Source organism: Ranitomeya variabilis, chromosome 3, assembly GCF_051348905.1.
Source record: "Ranitomeya variabilis isolate aRanVar5 chromosome 3, aRanVar5.hap1, whole genome shotgun sequence".
NCBI lineage: Eukaryota > Metazoa > Chordata > Amphibia > Anura > Dendrobatidae > Ranitomeya > Ranitomeya variabilis.
In genome coordinates this window covers 638434403-638459393 of record NC_135234.1, presented here as the reverse complement: position 1 = coordinate 638459393, position 24991 = coordinate 638434403, and the positions used below count along the sequence as shown (strand labels likewise).

General features: G+C 44.6%; 1 protein-coding gene across 1 annotated transcript in view; it reads left to right on the top strand.

Moving 5' to 3' along the window:
* MMP19 (matrix metallopeptidase 19) overlaps nucleotides 1-20709 on the top strand; it is a 32923-nt gene extending 12214 nt beyond the window's left edge. Inside the window, exons 2-9 of the mRNA XM_077297600.1 lie at nucleotides 2990-3078; nucleotides 5714-5844; nucleotides 6945-7157; nucleotides 11723-11968; nucleotides 15626-15751; nucleotides 17634-17798; nucleotides 18322-18449; nucleotides 19831-20709. Coding sequence (XP_077153715.1) covers nucleotides 2990-3078; nucleotides 5714-5844; nucleotides 6945-7157; nucleotides 11723-11968; nucleotides 15626-15751; nucleotides 17634-17798; nucleotides 18322-18449; nucleotides 19831-20067 — 1335 coding nt within the window. The 3' untranslated portion in view covers nucleotides 20068-20709. The remainder of the gene's footprint in view (nucleotides 1-2989; nucleotides 3079-5713; nucleotides 5845-6944; nucleotides 7158-11722; nucleotides 11969-15625; nucleotides 15752-17633; nucleotides 17799-18321; nucleotides 18450-19830) is intronic.
* Nucleotides 20710-24991: the final 4282 nt, after the last annotated feature.

The window sequence follows — 24991 nt, the reverse complement described above, 5'->3', positions numbered from 1 at the left end:
GCTCACCAGGCTGCGCAAGTCCGGCCGGTCCAATGGCACTTCCAGAGCTCTCCTTGCAGGTGGAAATCGGTGCCTTCCTTCTAGCGCTATGTGTTGCAGTCCTTCCCTGCTGTGCTTACGGAAAGTACCCCACAACTGTTGTGTCTGTTTCTCGTGTTCCCTCACAACAACTTAATTCGCAATGATCTTCCTCGTCCCTCCAGATACTATGGTAGGAACGCACCCGTATGACGGGGAGGCTCGGAGATCTTCCGGGACTCTATCTGCGCCCCTCTCCTGTTGGTACCCCCCTTTGCCTTCCTGGGTGATGCGTGAGACAGTCCGCCTAAAGCTAACTGCCCTGCCGTAGGTCTGAGGTATGGCTTGAAACTCTTTACCTCCTCGGCGTTCCGGCCACCGGTAGTGCGCCTCAGTAAGGTGCTGCCTCTTTCAGCACAACCCTCACTGGTATCTCCTTTCGCTTGACTTCGTTTCTCACTCAGCACAATCTATCTCGCTTCTAGTCCTTTCTTGAGTCCCGCCGCTTCCAGGAGCCTGCGCGGACCCGTTACGTTCTTTCAATGCCAAGCCTCTGCCAGGATCCCACCCCTGGCAGAGACCCTACAGTCTCTCCCTTCACAACACCCCCTGCCACAGGGTGTTGCTCCGTTCAATCCCGTCAGCGTTCTCTCTAACTTCCTGCCTGACCCCCAGTTTACCCACTATGGTGGGGAGTGGCCTAATGAATAGCACCCTTAGCTCCCCCCGGAGGCCCAGCTGTGAAATGAATTGGTGACTGTGATACCTGCTCAGAGAACTCCTTCAGTGCCATCGAACGCAGCATGGCCCCCCCTTAGTGGCTGAACCATGCTACTGCAACGACCAGGACTCTGGGGCGCTGCACTTGCAGGCCTTACTGCGGCTCCGTACGGCATCTGATTTTTTTCACATTCCAAGAATGGATGAGTCTCATCCGATTTAGGGAGGAAACTAATGCATGGTGCAATTATTTGTAACACTCAGATTTGATCAGTGAAAAAACTTGCTCATCTGCACTGCCCAATTGAATAATATTGGTCTGAGTGCAGTCCATTTTTTGGACTCAAAACACGGCCATGCGAATGAGCCCTAAAAATGTCATTGGTTCTGAAAGTCTTTAGCATTTCACAATAGATTAACTCCTTAGTGACGGAGCCAAATTTTTGAAATCTGACCAGTGTCACTTTATGTGGTAATAACTCTGGAAGGCTTCAACAAATCCCAGTGATTTTGAGACTGTTTTTTCGTGACACATTATACTTTATGATAATGGTAAATTTATGTGGATATGTTTTGTGTTTATTTGTCAAAAAAATCAGAAATTTGAGAAAAATGTTAAAAAATGAGCCATTTTCAAATTTTGACTGATTATTTATTTAATCCAGATAGTCATACTACAGCAAATCATTGGTAAATAACATTTCCCACATGTCTGCTTTACATCAGCACCATTTGTAAAATGTTATTTTATTTTGTTAGCATTTTAGGAGGTTTAAACATGTAGCAGTAATTTTTCATTTTTTCAAGGAAATTTACAAAATTTATTTTTTTAGGGACTTATCCATGCTTGAAGTGCCTTTAGGGGTCCCATATATTGGGAAACCCCCAAAAGTTATACCATTATAAAAATAACACCCGCTGACATATTGAAAACTGCAGTCAGGTAGTTTATTAACCCTTAAAGTGCTTTTCAGGAATTAATGCAAAGTGGCATGACAGAAATGAAAATGTGTATTTTTACCACCTAAATGCCTCTAACTTCTGAACAGGTTACAACAGCCGGCAGACTCTAAGGGCATGTGCACACGTAGGAAAAGTGGTGCAGAACTTTCTGCACAAAATCTGCATCTCCTGGCAGAATCCGCAGCCGCGGTTTTTATGCGGATTTTGTGTGGATTTGCCACGGATTTTGTGCGGATTTTCTGCAGTTTTTGCCACTGCGGATTTCTATCATGGAGGGGTGCAAAAACGCTGCAGATCCGCACAAAAGAAGTGACATGCACTTCTTTTAAATCCACAGCAATATCGCACTGATTTTTCTGCACCATCTGCATAACTTTTTTTTTTTTTACATTGATTTACATAGTACTGTACATCACAGTGCGGATCTGCAGCGTTTCTGCGCGGAAAAATCCGCTGCGGATCCGCAGCAAATCTGCATCGTGTGCACACAGCCTAAGGGTATGTGCACACGTATTTTGGAGCTCTGCGGATTTTTCCGCAGCGGATTTGAGAAATCCGCAGGTAAAAGGCACTGCGTCTTACCTGTGGATTTTCCGCAGTTTTTATGCGGATTTTGTGTAGATTCCACCTGTGGTTTTACACCTGCGGATTCCTATTGTGGAGCAGGTGTAAACCGCAGTGGAATCCGCACAAAGAATTGACATGCTGCGGAATGTAGCCCGCAGCGTTTCCACGCGTTTTTTTCCGCAGCATAGGCACTGCGGATTGCATTTTCCATAGGTTTACATTGTACTGTAAACGCATGGAAAGCTGCTGCGGATCCACAGCAAAATCCGCAACGTGTGCACATAGCCTCAGGCTGCTATTTGGTCGTGAATTGCCATGGCAAACATCAGGACCACACAATCATGATCTGAGGGCACCAATTGGGATAAAGGAGAAGCCCCCACACTCTGTTAACCATTTATAATAATGTAGTCACTATTGACAGCAGCATCTAAGGGTTAAACAGATTTGGAAGGTGCAAACACTGATTGTGGCAGATGCAGCAAGTTGTCAGCTTTATTGTACAGCTGATAGCTAGAGGATTGTCACCTGTATGAGGATGCTATTCTCTTATATCTCAGGTCAGTTAAAAGACGTATAGACGGTCATTAAGGGGTTTTAATATTCTGATATTTCCCCGTGTCCTTCAAGAAAGCCAGAAGATAACTGTCCCATGTGAACATACTCCAAAAATACCACATCACATGTCAATTTCAATGCTGTTTTTCCACCATTTTTACAGGAATATCTAAAGCAGTTTGGATACTTACAGAAGCCGCTTGAGAGTGACAGCAAGGATTTCAGTCCTGAAGAAATTCAGGAAGCTGTACAGTAAGTTGCTATATCGAAAAAGAAAAGCATACCGTCTTTCTTCTAAAAATTTCACCTCTCTTGTCCATGGACTGTGTTTGGTATTGCAGCAATAAGGACTTCCATGTATAAAGCTGACATTGGAAGCTTTTTGGCCGATGACAAAAAAAAGGGGGTACCTACTTAACATGTGACATATATGACAAGTGAAAGTCAATTTAGCATAGGACATATACAGTGTGGGAAATCAGTATTGGATCCATTGCTGATTTTGCAAGTTTGCCCACTGACAAAGACATGAACAGTTTACAATTTTAAGGGTAGGTTAATTTTTTTTTTTAATATTTATTTATAACCGTCTACAAACAAGATAAGAGGCAGGCAGTAACATACACAGCATATAAAGACAAAGAAGGGCATAACAACATCCAGAAAGTGTAGCTTGAAAGATTCAAAAGAAGACTGGGTTCTTCAGTATAACAATCAATCCCGACCCCAACTCCCCCCCCCCCCCAGGCACGTTTGAAACCCTGCAGGTTTAATTAGGTAAGCCTAATAGGCGTGTTACCAGATATAAGCTCTCTCATATACCAATCGGTGAATTGAAATTAACCATGTAATGCTTGATGAACTGATAGTCTTCCTTTATTGATCTGCAGCCACTATGTGAGGAAAAAGCGCTCCGTATGACTTTCTGGGTAGGTTAATTTTAACATTGAGAGATAGAATATCAATAATAAGATCCAGAAAATTACATTGCATACATTTATTTGCATTTTGCAGTGAGAAATAAGTATTTGATCCCTCTGGCAAACAAGACAATACTTGGTGGCAAAACCCTTGTTGACAAGCACAGCAGTCAGACGTTTTTGTAGTTGATGATGAGGTTTGCACACATGTCATGAGGAATTTTGGTCCACTCCTCTTTGCAGATCATCTCTAAATCACTAAGATTTTGAGGCTGTCGCTTGGCAACTAGGAGCTTCAACTCCAGGCCACTCCATGACCTTAATGTGCTTCTTTTTTGAGCCACTCCTTTGTTGCTTTGGTTGTATGTTTTGGGTCATTGTCTTGCTGGAAGACCCAGCCACGACCTATTTTTAATGTCCTGGCTGAGGGAAGGAGGTTGTCACTCAGGATTGTACGGTACATGGCTCCATCCATTTTCCCATTGATGCGGTGAAGTAGTCCTGTGCCCTTAGCAGAGAAACACCCCCAAAACATAATGTTTCCACCTCCATGCTTGACAGTGGGGACGATGTTCTTTGAGTCATAGGCAGTGTGGCGGGCACTGTGTACTGTGGTCCCAGCTGCCTTGAGATCATTAACAAGTTCCCAAAGTGCAATTTTAGGCTGACCTCTCACCTTTCTCATGATCAAGGAAACCCCACGAGGTGAGATTTTGTATGGTGCCCCATATCGATGTCCATTGACAGTCATTTTGTATTTCTTCCATTTTCTTACTATTGCACCAACAGTTGTCTCCTTCTCACTCTGCATCTTATGTATGGTTTTGTAGCCCATTCCAGCTTTGTTCAGGTCTGTGACATTGTCCCTGACATTCTTATTTAGCTCTTTGGTCTTGCCCATGTTGTAGAGGTTAGAATCTGCCTGATTAATTGAGTCTGTGTACAGGAGTCTTTCATAAAGGTGACTATGTAAGACAGATGTCTTTAATGCAGGTAAAGAGTTGATTAGGAGCGTCTAACTGCTCTGTAGGAGCCAGAACTCTTAATGGTTGGTAGGGGATCAAATACTTATTTCTCACTGCAAAATGCAAATAAATGTTGGTCCCCCTGCTCAAGAAGGCACATGTGTAGGCCTATGGGAAGTTTGCCAATGAACACCTGGATGATTCTGTGAGTGATTGGGAGAAGGTGCTGTGGACAGACGAGACAAAAATTGAGGTCTTTGGCTTTAACTCAACTTGCCATGTTTGGAGGAAGAGAAATGCTGCCTATGACTCAAAGAACACCGTCCCCACTGTCATGCATGGAGGTGGAAACATTATGTTTTGGGGGTATTTCTCTGCTAAGGGCACAGGACTACTTCACCGCACCATTGGGAAAATGGACGAAGCCATGTCCCATAAAATCCTGAGTGACAACCTCCTTTCCTCCGCCAGGACATTAAAAATGGGTCATGACTGGGTCTTCCAGCAAGACAATGACCCAAAAGATACAGCCAGGGCAACTTAGGAGTGGCTCAAAAAGAAGCACATTAAGGTCATGGAGTGGCCAAACTAGTCTCCAGACCTTAATCCCATAGAAAACCTATGGAGGGAGTTGAAGCTAAGCAACAGCCTCAAAATCTTAATGATTTAGAGATGATCTGCAAAGAGGAATGGACCAAAATTCCTCCTGACATGTGCGCAAATCTCATCATCAACTGCAAAAAACATCTGACTATTGTGCTTGTCAACAAGGGTTTTGCCACCAAGTATTTATTTTTGATATTCTATCTCTCAATGTTAAAATTAACCTACCTTTAAAATTATAGACTGTTCATGTCTTTGTCAGTGGGCAAACTTACAAAAAGAGCAAGGGAGCAAATACTTATTTCCCCCACTGTAGGTAAAATTTGTATTGGCATTTGGAAAGTTTGTGGTGCTCTTATTTGCCCTCTAATAATGTTCTTGACTTATATAATTGTACAGAGTTTTCCAGCTGGTTTCTCAGCTCCCCAAAACAGGGGTCTTGGACAACGATACACTGGACAAGATGAAGCAGCCACGGTGTGGATTAGAAGACCCATTTAACCAGAAGACTCTGCGATATCAGCTATTAGGTACTTTCTTCCTATGGTGTTGCTGGGCTAATAGAAGAGCGTACAATTATTCAACTACATAATAAAACATAAGAAATATATGTCATAATAAAATTAGGGCTCATGCAGACGTCCGTGAAAATCAGTCTGATCTGAGAACGCTATTCTCGGACTGGCCATGACTCTCCCGACCCATGAGTGACAGCTTCTTATACTTCTATGAGGCTATCACACTGAGGTATTGAGAGACAGTCCATGCATTAGCCCTTAGGATGTATATTTGCTATAACAACAGATTTTAGAGATCCTATCGTTGGAATGCTAATGGATTTAAGCAATGCTTTTCTCAAAGTCCTATGATGATCCCACTTGAACCATATGAGTCATGTTTTATTGTTTTATTTTTGTTAAATGGACCATAAAAGGTACCCATATTGCACTCCCATTAAACAGTCAAAGCTATTGGGTCATTGATATGGATTATAGGTTCATTAGTACCTGTGTATGATTATTGCATTGCGGCAAATTGAGCCATTCCAGTTCATTCCCATCATATTACTGAAATAGCCACCACTGTAATCGCAGGTACCTATTTCAGATCCCCAGAGCAAGTTCTGTCCATGCAATTATTATATAAACCATCACCATATACTCTATGCAAACCTTCCCTGCCAATGACAACAATCAATAGTCTGTATATAAGGATCAATAATAGGAGAACAAAAAGTGCATAAAATCAGTCATCCTCAATCATCAACCTGTATAAAAAAGCTGTTTTACCCCCCATTCACATGTTATTTGTGCCATTTATGCAGGCCAATAAATCATCGTTTTCAGCTGCACACTTTCCCAATGGGGGCCAAGCAATCTTTTGTCCCATGTCAACGGTATTTTAAAAACAAGCGCCGAGCGACCTGTTTATAGTTGACCAGCGCTCTTTGTTGGCAGTGATCTGCCCAAGTAAATACACATTTATTGACGTTTTTCAACACTTTTCAGTTTTCCAGAAGCCACACTATATTATGTTTTTCCGGGGTAATACCCAACAGCACACTAAATACGGAGTGGTTGTAATCTGCGCTAACATTCTGTTTCTGATTGTGCTTTTCACAACCTAACAGGTCAATGGAGGAAGAAAAACTTGACTTATCGCATTCATAATTACACACCGGACATGAAAGAAGATGAGGTGAGGTCTGCCATCAAATCTGCTTTTAAATACTGGAGTGATGTCACCCCCCTGAAATTCAAGGAGATCAAATATGGAAGAGCAAACATAAGGATCTCATTCCACAAGAAGGGAGACAGCTGTTCACGGCCATTCGATGGTCCTGGTATGTAATACTGTATAGGCTGTACGCTCAGATGGAGCTTTCTATATAGCGATGTATGTGGTGTATATTGTGTGCGCCATGGTGTAAGAGACATGATATACTAATGGTCCTCATACACATTAGACCAATGTCGGTTGAATCTGACGACAGTCTAATGTGTATGGGAGACATCCAAACTCTCCCCCATATTGAGGATGATAAGGATCCCGCATGTCCAATAGGGGCCAACAGTTGCCTACTAGGTACCTCTTTTTGACCAATGCATGTACACCTTGAGTAGTTGCATGTAGAAAAGCTGCGGAGACACCATCATGTGTTTCTCAACGCAAGCAATGAATAGCCCGGTCTTTCATGTTTTGATCTCCCCGAGGTCATTCACCCTTATGTTTATAGTCTTTTCACCAGGCACTGCTCCTAATAGCCAGTTTCCTACTCCACACTGATGAGGGGCAAATACCCCGAAACAGCTGTCTGTGGATGGATACCATGTTTTGGCATAGGTGGTTTTCCTTTGTTGGATGCTGCCCTTCCCGTGGTTGTTCCTTCCCGGTGAAAGACCTGGCTATTCATTGCTTGCGTTGAGAAACACGTGATGGTGTCTCCGCAGCTTTTCTACATGCATTTGCATATTTCCCATAAGGGATGGGGGCAGTGTTCTGGATCACTGCGTTGAGAAACACGTGATGGTGTCTCCGCGGTGTTGGATGTTTTGATCTCCCCGAGGTCATTCACCCTTATGTTTATAGTCTGTTCACCAGGCACTGCTCCTAATAGCCAGTTTCCTACTCCACACTGATGAGGGGCAAATACCCCGAAACAGCTGTCTGTGGATGGATACCATGTTTTGGCATAGGTGATTTTCCTTTGTTGGATGCTGCCCTTCCCGTGGTTGTTCCTTCCCGGTGAAAGACTTGGCTATTCATTGCTTGCATTGAGAAACACGTGATGGTGTCTCTGCAGCTTTTCTACATGCATTTGCATATTTCCCATAAGGGATGGGGGCAGTGTTCTGGATCACTGCGTTGAGAAACACGTGATGGTGTTTCCGCGGTGTTGGATGTTTTGATCTCCCCGAGGTCATTCACCCTTATGTTTATAGTCTTTTCACCAGGCACTGCTCCTAATAGCCAGTTTCCTACTCCATACTGATGAGGGGCAAATACCCCGAAACAGCTGTCTGAGGATGGATACCATGTTTTGGCATAGGTGGTTTTCCTTTGTTGGATGCTGCCCTTCCCGTGGTTGTTCCTTCCCGGTGAAAGACCTGGCTATTCATTGCTTGCATTGAGAAACACGTGATGGTGTCTCCGCAGCTTTTCTACATGCATTTGCATATTTCCCATAAGGGATGGGGGCAGTGTTCTGGATCACTGCGTTGAGAAACACGTGATGGTGTCTCCGCGGTGTTGGATGTTTTGATCTCCCCGAGGTCATTCACCCTTATGTTTATACACCTTGAGTAGTTGTCAGCTGTCCACTCAGATAGCTGACAGCTATTCCTTCCAATCCCCCATACATTTGCACTCTTATCTCAGCTCAGCGTGTATGTATTTTCAGTGGTGTGAGGGCCATAGACATCTACATCCAGAATAGGAGAAGAAGAATAGAATCATAGAATGGGAGACATGAAACACCACCAATGGAAGTGCATGCTTCTGCCCTTAATTTTTTTAATTAGTCCATAATGGGACAACTTTGAAGAAATATTTAAAAAAATGTGTGAAGGGCAGAATAACCTTGTAATATTGGAATTCACAATCAGCCATACAGTGCTATTAGCGCATATACATGATGACATTCGTGTGACTGTATGGTCACATCTACAGTAATAATAGAATACACTGTTCCTATTATGGTAAATATCACATTGTGCTATCTCTTCAGCCTTTAAAAGGGCAAAAACTGTTCTAGTAATGCTCAGAGACAGTGGCGTAACTACAAAGTTATGGGCCCCGGTGCGAACTTCCAAATGGGGCCCCCCCCTACCCCCCCCCTACCCCACCCCCTACCCCCCCCTACCCCCCCCCCCCACAACCCCCCCACCTTCCCCCGCCCCGCTTCCCCTAGATACGCCTCGGACTGTTGCAGGAATCTCCTGCACTGCAACATGGTGTTGGGTGCCAGCACAGCCCACACAGTGGTATATCCAGCACAGCCCGCACAGTGGTATATCCAGCACAGCCCGCACAGTGGTATATCCAGCACAGACCGCACAGTGGTATATCCAGCACAGCCCGCACAGTGGTATATCCAGCACAGACCGCACAGTGGTATATCCAGCACAGACCGCACAGTGGTATATCCAGCACAGACCGCACAGTGGTATATCCAGCACAGCCCGCACAGTGGTATATACAGCACAGCCCGCACAGTGGTATATACAGCAGAGCCCGCACAGGGATATATAGAGCACAGCCCGCACAGTGGTATATCCAGCACAGCCCGCACAGTGGTATATACAGCACAGCCCGCACAGTGGTATATAGAGCACAGCCCGCAGTGGTATATAGAGCACAGCCTGCACAGTGGTATATAGAGCACAGCCCGCACAGTGGTATATACAGCAGAGCCCGCACAGGGATATATAGAGCACAGCCCGCACAGTGGTATATCCAGCACAGCCCGCACAGTGGTATATACAGCACAGCCCGCACAGTGGTATATACAGCACAGCCCGCACAGTGGTATATACAGCACAGCCCGCACAGTGGTATATACAGCAGAGCCCGCACAGTGGTATATACAGCACAGACCGCACAGTGGTATATAGAGCACAGCCCGCACAGTGGTATATAGAGCACAGCCCGCACAGTGGTATATAGAGCACAGCCCGCACAGTGGTATATACAGCAGAGCCCGCACAGGGATATATACAGCAGAGCCTGCACAGTGGTATATAGAGCACAGCCCGCACAGTGGTATATACAGCAGAGCCCGCACAGGGATATATAGAGCACAGCCCGCACAGTGGTATATCCAGCAGAGCCCGCACAGTGGTATATACAGCACAGCCCGCACAGTGGTATATACAGCACAGCCCGCACAGTGGTATATACAGCACAGCCCGCACAGTGGTATATACAGCACAGCCCGCACAGTGGTATATACAGCAGAGCCCGCACAGTGGTATATACAGCACAGACCGCACAGTGGTATATAGAGCACAGCCCGCAGTGGTATATAGAGCACAGCCCGCACAGTGGTATATAGAGCACAGCCCGCACAGTGGTATATAGAGCACAGCCCGCACAGTGGTATATAGAGCACAGCCCGCACAGTGTTATATACAGCAGAGCCTGCACAGTGGTATATAGAGCACAGCCCGCACAGTGGTATATACAGCACAGCCCGCACAGTGTTATATACAGCAGAGCCCGCACAGTGGTATATAGAGCACAGCCCGCACAGTGTTATATACAGCAGAGCCCGCACAGTGGTATATACAGCACAGCCCGCACAGTGTTATATACAGCAGAGCCCGCACAGTGGTATATACAGCACAGCCCGCACAGTGGTATATACAGCACAGCCCGCACAGTGGTATATACAGCACAGCCCGCACAGTGTTATATAGAGCACAGCCCGCACAGTGTTATATACAGCAGAGCCCGCACAGTGGTATATACAGCAGAGCCCGCACAGTGGTATATACAGCAGAGCCCGCACAGGGATATATACAGCAGAGCCCGCACAGGGATATATACAGCAGAGTCCCCACAGGGGTATATACAGCAGAGCCCGCACAGGGATATATAGAGCACAGCCCACATCTCATCTCATCCCCCCCCCCCCCCCCGATAATGGCCCCACAGTCCGGTTAAAAAGAAAAAAAAAAAAAAACTCTCCTCACCTTTCCTTGTGCCCGCGCTGCTCCTGGCGGCTGAAGTCTGCCCAGGACACTGCAGGTGCGCGATGATATGACGTCATCGCGCACCCGCAGTGTACTGTCAGAGGCAGAGCGGGGAATGATGGGAGAGGAAGCGTCAGGTGACGCTCTCTCCTCCCATCATTGCATTGAACTATACCGGTGTCATAGACGCCGGTATAGTTAAATGCGGCGGCGGCGGCGGCACTGGGGGGGGTTCCGGGGGAGGAACAGTGCAGCGGCCCACTACTGGCATCGGCTCTTCTGGCATTTGCCAGAAGTGCCCGATGGCCAGCCTGGCCCTGCTCAGACCTGCCGGCCCGGGGCCCCTGACCTGCGGGGCCCGGTCGCAATGGCGACCGCTGCGACCGCGGTAGTTACGCCCCTGCTCAGAGACCTTGGTACAGGTCTGTACACAGCGTCTTAAATATTTGGAAAGAGTCCAGTGTTATCTTTGCTCATTCCTGTCAGGCAGCAGCTTGTGTATTGGCAGAGTCTAATAAAGTGGTATGATTTCCAGTTGGTGCTTCGTGAGTACATTCCATATACTAAGGACGGTGATGTAGTGCATGGAAAAAAGTGTTTGTGCCGGACACTTCGCTCTTCTTTCCCACATTAATTCAAACCATTATTTCATTGTATAGAACACAGTGTAATTCAGACTTAGAAATGCCTAAATATCTTCCTATTAATCCTGCAGGCAAAGTCCTGGCACATGCTGATATCCCCGAGCTTGGCACAGTACATTTTGATGAAGATGAGCTTTGGACTGAAGGAACATACCTTGGATTCAATCTGCGCATCATTGCAGCCCATGAACTAGGACATGCCTTAGGCCTAGGCCACTCTCGATATGGCAGTGCTCTGATGGCCCCCGTTTATGCTGGATATAGACCTAACTTCCATCTCCATGATGATGATATTAAAGGGATTCAGGCTTTGTATGGTAAGTATAGTTATTAGTAATGTAATTCTCCTATAAATAGGTAACGTCGATCGTATACGACCACTCAAATTATTCTAAGGGTATGTTCCCACGGTCAGTAAACGCTGCAGGTGATACAGCATAGTGGATGGGATGTCAAAAAATCCCGGCGCCCGTGGCTTACCTGCGGAGACGGACATGCGGTGCATCTTTCCAGACTGCAGCATGTCAATTTATCTAGCGGAGACGTGAGTCTCTGCAAGATAAATTTTACCCGTCCAATCACCTGCGTTCAAAAGCCGGCAGCACTTTGGACGCAGTGGACATATCCTGCATCCAAAGCGCTGCCAATTACTGACCGTGGGGACGCAGCCTAAGGCCACATGCACATATTCAGTATTTGGTGAGTTTTTTTACCTCGATATTTGTAAACCAAAACCAGGGGTGGAACAATCAGAGAGAAAGTATAATAGACACACGTGTATTTTTTTTACTCACTCCGGATTTTGGGTTACAAATACTGAGGTTAAAATCTCACCAGATACTCAACGTGTACAAGTGGGTGTAGAGAAAAAAACCCTGACACTCATGTTGAGTAGAAACCATACAAAAGTATTAAAGGGAACCTGTCACCACGTTTTTGGAAGATGGGATAAAAATAGCGTTAAATAAGGGCAGAGGTGGGCGTTACATTAGTGTGTTTGTTATGCGTTTATTACCCACCTAAGTTGCCGAAATACCTTTGCAAAGTCTCCGTTTTCGCCTGTCAATCAGGCTGGTCTGGTCAAAAGGGCGTGTTGTCTTAAATCCTCTGCCAGGGGATTTAAAAGAGCGCGCTGTTCGTTATTTCATTGGTGATCGATGGCCGCGCGTGCGCAGAAGCGGCGCTCTGCTGGCCGCGGCTTCAGGAAAATGGCCGCAAGATGCCGCGCGTGCGCAGATGGATATCGCGGCGGCCATTTTCCTGAAGCCGCGGCCAGCAGAGCGCCGCTTCTGCGCACGCGCGGCCAAAGGAAGATGGCCGCGCCCACCGATCACCAATGAAATAACGAACAGCGCGCTCTTTTAAATCCCCTGGCAGAGGATTCGGGACCTTGGGCATGCGCACACCACTACGCCACCAACGGAAAACTACGCAAAATCTGGGGGAAGACAACACGCCCTTTTGACCAGACCAGCCTGATTGACAGGCGAAAACGGAGACTTTGCAAAGGTATTTCGGCAACTTAGGTGGGTAATAAACGCATAACAAACACACTAATGTAACGCCCACCTCTGCCCCTATTTAACGCTATTTTTATCCCATCTTCCAAAAACGTGGTGACAGGTTCCCTTTAAAGCCTAGGCCATTTGGCTCTTTCAGTTATCGTTGAGACAATTCTCACTGCAATATGATTTTAGCAGCAGGAGATACATAGTAACATAGTAACATAGTTAGTAAGGCCGAAAAAAGACATTTGTCCATCCAGTTCAGCCTATATTCCTATATTCCATCATAATAAATCCCCAGATCTACATCCTTCTACAGAACCTAATAATTGTATGATACAATATTGTTCTGCTCCAGGAAGACATCCAGGCCTCTCTTGAACCCCTCGACTGAGTTCGCCTTCACCACCTCCTCAGGCAAGCAATTCCAGATTCTCACTGCCCTAACAGTAAAGAATCCTCTTCTATGTTGGTGGAAAAACCTTCTCTCCTCCAGACGCAAAGAATGCCCCCTTGTGCCCGTCATGTGATGAGTTTTTGGGAGACAGTGCCCTGCCCACTTACGTAATTACAGTGAAGACATAAGATGGTAGACAGTGTAATAGAGTAAGAAGGGAACAGATGAAAACTACAAGGCACAGATAACAGATGTAGAATCATAGAATGTTAGAGCTGGAAGGGACCTCCAGGGCCATCGTGTCCAACCACCTGCTCAGTGCAGGATTCACTTAACCATCTCAGACAGATGTCTGTCCAGCCTCTGGTGGAAGACTTCCATTGAAGGAGAACTCGCCACTTCTCGTGACAGCCTGTTCCACTCATTGATCACCCTCACTGTCAAAAAGTTTTTTCCAATATCTAATCTGTATCTTCTCCTTCTCAGTTTCATTCCATTGCTTCTTGTGTTTCCATGTGCAAATTAGAATAATGATGATCCCTCTACACTGTGACGTCCCTTCACATATTTTTGTAGACATCTATTAAGTGTCCTCTTAGCCTTCTTATTTGCAAGCTAAACTCTCCCTGTTAAATACAATTCCATTAGTCACTGCTTTAGCCACAAGCTTTATCTAGATCCTTCTGAATCCTTTCTCTGTCTTCTCTAGTGTTAGCTATCCCTCCTTGCTTTGCATTGTCTGCAAATTTACCTTTAGTTCCCTTATCTAGATCATTTATAAAAATGTTGAACACCACTGGGGCCAGGACAGAGCCTAGTGGTATCCCACTTGAAACACTCTTCCAATTGGATGTGCAACCATCTATTACCACTCTGGGAGTACGATCACTGAGCCAGTTATGAGTCCACCTATCTGTAGCCTTGTTAAGCCCATACTTGGTCATTTTTTTTCAGTAAGGATAGTATGAGAAACTTTATCAAATGCTTTATCAAATGCTTTGCTGAAGTTGAAATATACTTCAACTGGTATGTCTAAAATTCTGCTTCTTTTTTGGAATGTACTAAAATTACCTTCCACCTTGGGACAGAGTATTGAATAAACATTTCTCAGTCATACTCACCCTTCCTAGTCCTTCTTCAAAGATAGCTTTCACATTATCATGGCGAGTGTAGTTTTATGTCTGGTCCATTCCTCACTTGCCTTTCCTGTGCAGTTTTATTTAGACTTACCGGTACACTCGCTATGCCACTGCGGTGGCCATCTTGGAAGTAGGCGCAAAGGAACCAATCTGAGCAGAGGAGGCAAACAACGAGCACCAGGAACAGTGACTATTAATGTGAAATGTATAGTCGCGTTTCAATCTCAGGATGGGGGGCCACTTTAAGACGGGGATACAAAGATAATTAACTTGGCAGGCACACACCTAATACCAGGGTAAAGATGTTGAGCATAGCTATGTATATATAGCGTGTGATGGTATTTGCCATATACACATTTAGTAAACTAAATTTAAAAAAAAAATCCAACCCAGGTTAATGAGCTGCACGGTTCACTTAGCTGCACTTATTTCTCTCATCCGCACAGCTCTGCTAGAGTACAAACTTTCTAAGAATTAGCTGTCCGGATGTTTCGAATGAAACCCAGCCTGTCTACATTCAGTCCGGTCAGAAAAAATAAAAGACAGCTTCAGCTTAGGGTTACTGGATCAGTGAGGAAATACTTAACTCTTCCTTTGCCTTACTTAAAAATAACCAAGTTGCTACTGCTGGGCGGCAATAAACATTGTATTGTGTTTGTGAACTTCCTGCACATTTCCTGTGCTGACTCTCACAGTGAAGTTCAGACAATGAAAGGAAGAGATTACTTCCGGAATTAAAATAGAGTTCGCCAAACTTGTTATTAATAAAAGTTTAGATTTGTGTGGAAACTGAACCATAATTTGTATTTTTTTTTTACTTAATAAAGATGTCAAACTGTAAATGAGAAAAATGTTATTATACAGTGTTACATAAATATATTTATAAATATAAATATATATAACTCACCTATCCCCCTCTAAATGCATCCAAAGGTAAAAACAGCCGCTACATAAAAGACAAAGAAGAACGTGTCACAACAGTTGCACCTTCCATCTCTCCAACTCCCACCAGTCCGATGCCGGATCCATGCCAGGACAACCTAGATGCCATGATTCTCGGTAAGCGTCTATATTTCCATATTCTAGGCCTGTTTGAAAAAATTCTTGTAATATAATTACCGTATATACTCGAGTATAAGCCGAGATTTTCAGCCCATTTTTGGGGGTTGAAAGTCCCCCTCTCGGCTTATACTTGAGTCATACCCAGGGGTCGGCAGGGGAGGGCTGTCTAATTATACTCACCTACTCCTGGCGCGGTCCCTGCAGGTCCCTGCTTCCCCGGCACCACAGCTTCTTCCTGTACTGAGCGGTCACATGGTACTGCTCATTACAGTAATGATATGCGGCTCCACCTCCCATAGGGGTGGGGAGGGGAGCGCAGCGATGTGCGATATTCACCTGCTACTCGTTCCGGCGCCGCTCCGTCTTCTGCAGTGATGCTCAGGAAAAGTCCAACACAAATTTAGGCGACATTGTATATCACAAATTATCTCTTAAGAAATATACATAATCATAATGTCACCAATAATAGGACTAGTAAATGGCCAATCATCAATTATGAGAAACAAACTGCAAAAGAACAAAGATGATACATAGGCCAAAAATAAATATAAAAGTAAACAAACTTTATTGGGAAAATATACAAAGCAACAAGTGAAAAAGTGGATGCAACCACAGTGCATATATACAACAAGGAGAACAGGATGGGTAGACCACGGCTGCTACATAATAAGTACTATATGTCCCTTAATATATGTGCAATGCTGCATATAGGTATATACATAGAGTATAGATCATACTGTTAACCCCAAACATATAGGTATGAATAAGTCAGGTCAGAGGGGGCGGTGACGCTAGTGTGCGCCCTCTGCCGGAACGTCAGTGCAGAAGACGCTGAAGATGGAGCGGCGCCGGAACGAAATCAGATGAATATTGAAAGTGTCGGGGGCCTGAGCGACGGAGAGGTGAGTATGTGATTTTTTTTTTACCGCAGCAACAGCAAATGGGGCAAGTGTCTGTGGGGCCATAATCAACATTTGTGCAGGATTATATGGGGCAAATATCTTTATGGAGCATCTTATGGGGCCATAATCAGCATTTGTAAATACAAGAGAACCAAAATAGAGAGACATAGTCCCAGATAAAAAACAAATAATTTATTCAATACATACAATTTTTACTTGTGACATATATAAACATACAATTTCACATAGAGACAAAAGTGGATAGATATGACTTCACGGGTGTAACACCCAGGGCCAGCAAATGTGTGTGGATGGGAGGGCCAGGCAAAAGAGTCTTCCTTTATCCCCAAACTACAACTCACATAGGTGGTAGCATAAACCGCTAGATGAAATAGTAGCAGATATCAAATTCTTTAAAGTGCTGCGTACATAGGAATAAATCCATATAAATAAAGTGCCTATTTTGTCAAGGGCGGCTACGCCATACCGTGTATCCTATAACAAGTAATTAAATAACTCGGGGGGTAATGCCAGGCAAACTCACCCATAATTCTCCACGCTGGACCCTGAGTGATATAGCCCCAACGCGCGTTTCGCGTCGGCTTCCTCGGGGGGCTGTAATATCGGGCATATTTTAATATGGAGCATCTTATGGGGCCATCATAAAGTTTATGGAGCATTTTATGGGGCTCCTGATTCATTATGGATATTCAAAAACACTTAACCTACTGATGTCTCAATTAATTTTACTTTTATTGGTATCTATTTTTACTTTTGACATTTACCGGTAGCTGCTGCATTTTCCACCCTAGGCTTATACTCGAGTCATTAAGTTTCCCAGTTTTTTGTGGTAAAATTAGGGGGGTCGGCTAATACTCGGGTCGGCTTATACTCTGGTCGGCTTATACTCGAGTATATACGGTAATCCTTCAGTTATACAATATGTTATATAAGTCTTCTTGTTTTCTTATTTGTAGGACCTTTTGGGAAAACATACGCCTTTAAGGGATACTATGTGTGGACAGTCACCGACCATGGCACTGGTCCTCTCATGAAAATCCAGTCCCTATGGAAAGGACTACCAGGAAACTTAGATGCTGCAGTTCACTCGAAACGCACCAAGCTCACGTATTTCTTTAAAGGTGGAACACTTTTATTTCCGATGGTCATATTGTAATCGTAATACATACAGTAGATGTTTATTGCATTGATCTGATACAATATCAATACCAGGGGTGTAACTACAATAGGTGCACGGGTTGCAATCGCAAAGGGCCCAAAAAGTCCATTTTGCGTATAGGAAGAGACCAATACTACCGTATTAAAGACTTGGAATAATTGGGGGACCTGTTGGAGCTTTTGCATTGTGTCCCATGAGCTTCAAGTTATGGCACTGATCTGTACAAGGAACACACAAAGACATTTGAGGGCCCTGTGCAAGAAGATTATATGGGCCCTTTGCAGTTCAATAGCTCATCATAATGCATAATTCCATTGCTTTGGAGCTGGATGTGGCCCCCTTAGGTCCTGAGCAGCTGCACAGGTCGCACCAATGTCTGTAGTATTTCACTTTTGTCACATTACAGTATTGTATTGTACAAGTAAGGAAGAAAATAATTTTTCCAAATCCAGTATGACATCTTCTGTTGTGTATTCCGTTTATAGGAGACAAATTATGGAGGTACACTGATTTTAAACTGAACTATGGATACCCTAAATTATTAACTAGAGTCCCCCCAAATATCGGAGCAGCCTTATACTGGGAAGGAAACCAGAAGATATTCCTCTTTAAGGTAAACTATCTACTATCTATTTCCACAAAAAAAACCATATACATAGTGTGATGTGTATGCTAGCAATACACCGGTCATCTGATGGCTATCGCCCCTTACTCCCCAATAGACATTCGTGTATACTCAAGCGGATGATCATGCATAATGGTATAAAGAGGGCGGATAAGTCACTGCCAGGAGCAAAAGATTATCGTAATTGTCCATAGTAGAAACAAGGTGAAAAGCTGTATTATTCCAAGATCATATTAGCTTGAAAAACAGTTTATAGCAGTAAAGCAGTGTCCATGATTACAAATAAATGGCAGCTTCCCATAACAGCCCCATCTGAGAAGGAGCAGTCACTGACACTCTAGTTTGGCTTCTTTAAAAGGCACCTATTGTTTAAATATTTTGTTTAATACGAGTACTACCCATCTTAGGCTGGTTTCAGACTTGCGTATGGGAGGGCCACGGATGGCAGCGTACTTCCTCCCTTCTTCCTCCCTGAAACCCCGCCTACGATCCGCCTACTTCTCCTCGCGTCCTGCGTTGCACTGCGTACCTATCTTTAACATTGGGTATGCAGGCCATGTGAATGTATGTGGATGCCTCCGCATGCGCCATTTTGACGCTGCGCCGACCGCAACAAAATGCAACATGTTGCAACTAGTAAGTATCTAGTTTGGAATGAGCTGCTTCTAAGGGTGATTTCACTGTGTGCTTCGTCATACATTCGTTGGTCCCGCCAGGAATGTCCGAAACCCCCCCCCCCCCAAAAAAAAAAGAGGGATTCGGGCGTATCTGCTGACACGGCCATGAGCTGGAGTGGTGCATGCATCATTTTCAGGCGTTTACCCCTAATGGAGGCGGACACTCGGATTCAGACTACTATGCCTCCAACTCCATTTATGCACAACGGACCACACGTTGACTCTGTCGGCACGATTCTAGTCATTGGCTCTGACGTTGCATATGCCTAAATCCCATTTTGTGAAGGGGTTCGGACGTAAACCCTGATGAGAACACTGAACGTGGCGAAGAATGCAGTGTTAAAGGGCTCTAAGAACTGACATGCAGCTTCTTTTTTCCCACCAAGTGCTTTTCAAAACTAAAAGAGGAAAAATTGCTTAAAACAGAGCACATATGAACAGCAAAGTGGTTTTATAATAGATTTTTATAGGAAACACCGTTTACGTGATGTTTCAAGCATTTTTCAGAGTGGACCCTCTCGAGAAACTCCTCTAACAACCTCATGTGCATGTAGCCTTGCTCAGTCTATAGTGATAGCTGTGTTAAAAATACAATATTTCAATATTTTTTTTAAATATATTTAATATTAAACCAATGTATCTGACATGTCTTGTGCTTGTATAATATAAAATGTAATCTTTGATTTCCCCAGGGTGATGACTATTGGCAGTGGGATGAGTTGGCCTGGAGTAACCTAGCGCCCAAAAAGATCTCTACCCTATTCACGGGTGTTCCTGGGAAGTTGGACGCAGCTCTGACTTGGAAGAATGGAAAGATTTACTTTTTTAAAGGAGACAAGTATTGGAGAGTGAACAAGCAGCTACGGGTGGATCGAGGATACCCTCTGAGCAAGTCAGAGCGGTGGATGCAGTGCTACAACATGGATTAATAAACTGCCTTATGGGGTTACAGCAGTCAGCAATGATAGAGGTCACCACACAACGACTATGGACTGATGAAAGCTGCAATCTCAGACATGCTCACCAATTAGAAAGCGATCCAGTAACCCTCAACACAAGTGATGAATTTTGTAAAGTATCGTTAAAAAATATTCTGTCTTGTAAGAATCTAAGCGCACTTTCTTCACGTATTCAGACGTTTTCTCACTTCTCAGAGATCGTGCTACTGTGACTAATTGATGGGTCAGCTCCTGGACCAATGAGCAAGCGCGGCCTACAGAACAATCAGAACACTGCCACCTATGGACAAACATCGATACTGCAACGTACATCTTAGTTTTCAACATCAACTCAATACTTCTGCAACTTCAGTTTGGAAGAAATCAATCAACTATATATATATATATATAATGGGATATAGGATAAAAGCTTCCCAGGCTTTTAAAGTGGTTGTCCAGACAACAGGTTGATTTCTTTTCCAGAAACAGACCTACTCCTGTCAATGGTTTGCCTGATATTTCAAGTTTAAGTTAGGACCATTGCCCAACTTCTTCTCAAGACAACCCCTTCGTCTCATGAAATGCAGAAGTCTGCAGTGCCTCCTGCTGGCAGGTGACACAAATAATAAATTTAATAAAAGTATTTTCTTGGTGAACTTATTATGTAACCTTTCCAAACACATATACAGGCTTCCAAAGTTGAAAAAACACGTGCTGGATGGGTTCACATTCAGTCTTTTTTTCACATTTTTTGAAGCAGAACCTGAGCAAAACCTCAAAGTTTTTGAGGATTTGAGGATTCTCGAGTTTGTCACGAGGATTTTGGAAAGTTTTCGCTCAGTTTCTGCTCCAAAGCTCAGCAAAAAGGGTTTGTGCACACAGCATATTTAAGATGCTTGTTTTCTTGCCGAGGTGTTCCTAGGCAAAGCCGCTTTAGAAGAAAGCTGGCGGTCTTTAACTATCAATCGGCTTCTTAGCGGAAGCCGTATGAATAAATGAATATTCTACTTCCGAGTCACAGTTTCCGACCCCTTAAGCAGTTAAAAGAAGTAATGAAAGACTAAACATGTGCACAACAATGTCGTTTTTACATTGCTGTGTGTTATGTTTACTTTTTGTGGCGGTTTGGGGGTGTTTTTGCAAGCGGATTTCAAGCCACTCCAAAATAATCACCAGAAAAATCATTTAAAAAAAACGCATGACTCTTCCTTTTCTGTTCATATGTTCAATGTTTTCAGCTTTTTTTTTCCACTTCAGGTTTTGAAAAACACTTAGCGAAAAAATAGGAAATTGCAGGTCGATTTTTTAAAATGGCTCCTAATGGAATCTGCTCCAAACTATATACCATCCAATCAGAAGGAAGAACTCCTCCAAAATGCTTCAGGAGACCATTTTAAGGGTATGTGCAGATAACATCTCCGCAACATAAAATGAACATAGTGTAAAACAATATCAAAATGACATTGTGGTGCACATGTTCCATCTTATCTTCTTATGTCACTCCTTTTAACTGTTTCAGGTCTCAGAGACAGTGAAGCAGTTAAGGCCTCTTTCACACTTCCGTCGGAATGTGAACGTCGCAATGCGTCGTTCCGTGAAAAAAACGCATCCTGCAAAGTTGCCCGCAGGATGCGTTTTTTTCACATAGACTTGTATTACCGACGCATCGCTACGTATGGACACACGTTCCATACGTTGTGCACTGGATGCGTCAGTAACTGGCGGACCGTCATCACAAAAAAATGTTCAATGTAACTTTTTTTGTGCAACGGGTCCGCCATTTTCGACCGCTCATGCGCGGCCGAAACTCTGTCCCCTCCTCCCCGGACTGCAGAATGGGCAGCGGATGCATCCATCCGCTGCCCATGTCGTGCAGAGGATTCACAACGTCCGTCGGTACGTCAGCCCGACGCATTGCAACGGGCCCGTACCAACGGAAATGTGAAAGAGGCCTAAAAGTAGTGCTATGCTCTTTTTTCAGGTGGCTCTCTATACCTTTCTATACTTAAGGCCTCTTTCACACATCCATGTCTCCGGTACGTGTGGTGACAGTTTTCACATGTACCGGAGACACACACGTAGACATATTCAAGTGAATGGGTCTGTGCACATGTCAGTATGTTTCCACAGACCGTGTGTCTTTGGGCAAAACACGCTGACATGTCCATTTTTTTTACCGACAACACGATCTACAAAACATCCCACACATGTGCACACGGATGACACACAGAGATGTCATCCGTGTGACACGTACCGGCACCTGAGAGGCAGGGGTACAGTAAGCACTGTTGCCTGGCGCCGGTGCTGAACACGGCTCTCATCATTCTCCCCTGCTTTGCAGGCGACATCGTGAGCAGGGGAGAATGATGAGAGTAATATTCAAGAGATAACAATGAGAGTAGGTGGCTGATGATGAGTCTATTACTCCCATCAACCTACACCTGCTGCCGCTAATAACTGAGAGCAGGAGCGGCTAGTGGACGTATTCATCACCCGCTGCCTGTAAAAATTCCAGCGTAGTTTCCCCTTATTTTCTATAACCAGCCAGGCAAAACTGACAGCTCAGGGCTGCAACCCTCAGCTGTCAGCTTCAGCATGGCTGGTTATCAAAAAGAGATGGGTCCCCTCATTGTTTTATTTTATTCATTAAATAAATCATTTTAAAAAAACGAAGTGGGGTCCCCCATTTTTGGTAAGCAGCCTTGCTAAAGCTGACACCTGGGGGCTGGTATCCTCAGGCTGGTAAGGAGCCATTCATATAGGTCCCCCCAGCCTAAAAATAGCAGCCCAGAAAAGGCACATCTATTAGATGCACCAATACTAGCGCTTTGCCCTACTCTTCCCACTTGCCCTGCAGTGGTGGCAAGTGGGGTTCATATTTGTGGTGTTGATGTCACCTTTGTATTGTCAGGTGACATCAAGCCCATGGCTTAGTAATGGAGAGGCGTTTAAAAGACACCCATCCATTACTAATCCTATAGTTAAATGGCAAATAAAGACATAGCAAGTATAAAGCCCTTTATTAGAAATAAAACAAAACACACTTTTTTTTCTGAGGCCAGTTTCACACATCATGTTTTTTTCTGGAATAACAGTGTAGATAGAAAATCGCAAGCTGTGGAACCGCTACAGGCGAAGTTGCCTCAGGAAAACAACCACTAGCGATTTACTGATGCGGCTTCTCCTCGGAAAACTTAACTGCTGCGCTGACATCTAATTGACGCCATGTCGACATACCCAAAGAAGGAACGTTCCCTGAAGATTTACTGCACCTATTTTTTTTTTTTCCATTTTGGGATAGGGGATAACCTTCTGATTGAAGGGGTCTGACAACTGGGACCCCCATCGCAAGAGCAAGAGCTCTAAAGTGTCTCATGTGAATGAAGCGGTGGTTGATTATGCTGCTCCATTCACACGTGGCTCCTCAAACAATGCCATTTAGGGTATGTGTGGAGCGCCCCCAGACGCAGGGCCGCGGGGTACTCGGTACCGGGCCTCTCTGTCTCGGTCCTGGGGTTGTCACGGTGGCTAGACCCGGTCCGTGACCCTGCTAAGGGGCGTCCAATGAAAGATGTATTAGTGATGCGTGATGCAAGTCGCGATGAATAACGAGGACACCAGGTTGCAGTCTCTTTACCTCTTTACTGAAGGCTTCAGGATCCACAATCCAGAGTACTGCCAACAGGGCTGACTGAGACCGGCCGGCACATCCAGAGTTTCCTTTGCAGGTGGAAATCAGTGGCTACCTTCTAGTGCCTGTGTGTTGTAGCACCTCCCTGCTGAGCACCACGGGATAGTCCTCACAACTGTTGTGTCTGTTTCTGATGTTCTTCTCTCACAACTCGTATCTGTTCTGATGTTCTTTCTCCGTCTCCCAGATGATATGGATAGGACGCACCCGTATGACGGGTAGGCCTGGAGGTCTTCCGGGACCCTAGCGTCGCCCCTCTCCCACAATTGCCCCCTATGTCTGCTTAGGTGATTTAGGTGAGACAGCCAACCTAAAATTAACTCTCCTGCCGCTGTTTGAAGTACTGCTTGGAGCCTAATACTTCTTTTTGCTGCAATCTCGTTTCTCACTTCTCCACAATAAACCTCGCTTTGTTTCCTTTCTTAGGATGCCACCGCAACAGGTGCAGGTGCGGCTCCGTAACGTTCTGTTCTGTTCGCTAGGCCTCTGTCAGGATCCCACTCCTGACAGAAACCTCCCTGAATCTTCCCCCGCAACACCCTCTGCCACAGGATGTTGCCTGGATCCAACCCAGTCAGCTTCTGACTAACTTCCTATCCAGCCCCCAGTTTTACCAGATTGTGAGGAGTGGCCTAATACATAGAACCCTTTGCTCCCCCTGGTGGCCAGAATGTGAAGTGTAATGTGTGACTGTGATACCTGGTCAGGTGAACTCCTTAAGTGCCATCAGACGTACCATCACTCCCCTTAGCGGTGGAGCGTCAGTACTGCAACGACCAGGACTCTGGGGCGCTGCACTCCCTCCCGGTTAAATCCAATACTCCCGGACTGGGAAGAAAACAACAATACATGTCAGCAAAAGACATACAAAATTTTGAAATGCAATGAACAAGTAAATATAACAGTGCTTCCCTTTATGGGAGGTGAGAACTCTTGAACGTTACAAACAAAACACGGTTAAATATTTTTAAATAAAATACTATAAATAAATAACTTATATTACCCAGCCGGGTATTCTACTAAGTGCAAATTCTGAACAATAATTTAACTTTTCCTTTAAGGGCGTATAAGCTGGACCCACTAAAGGCTTACTATAAAACTCTAAAATATAAATTAACTTTTTCTTTATTTCTCTCTTCTAAGTGCAACACTCTTCTTTTTACTCTCTGATTTTTCATATGCAGGACCGCCTGTCTATCTGCCTAGGCCTACTGCCTCTTTTCT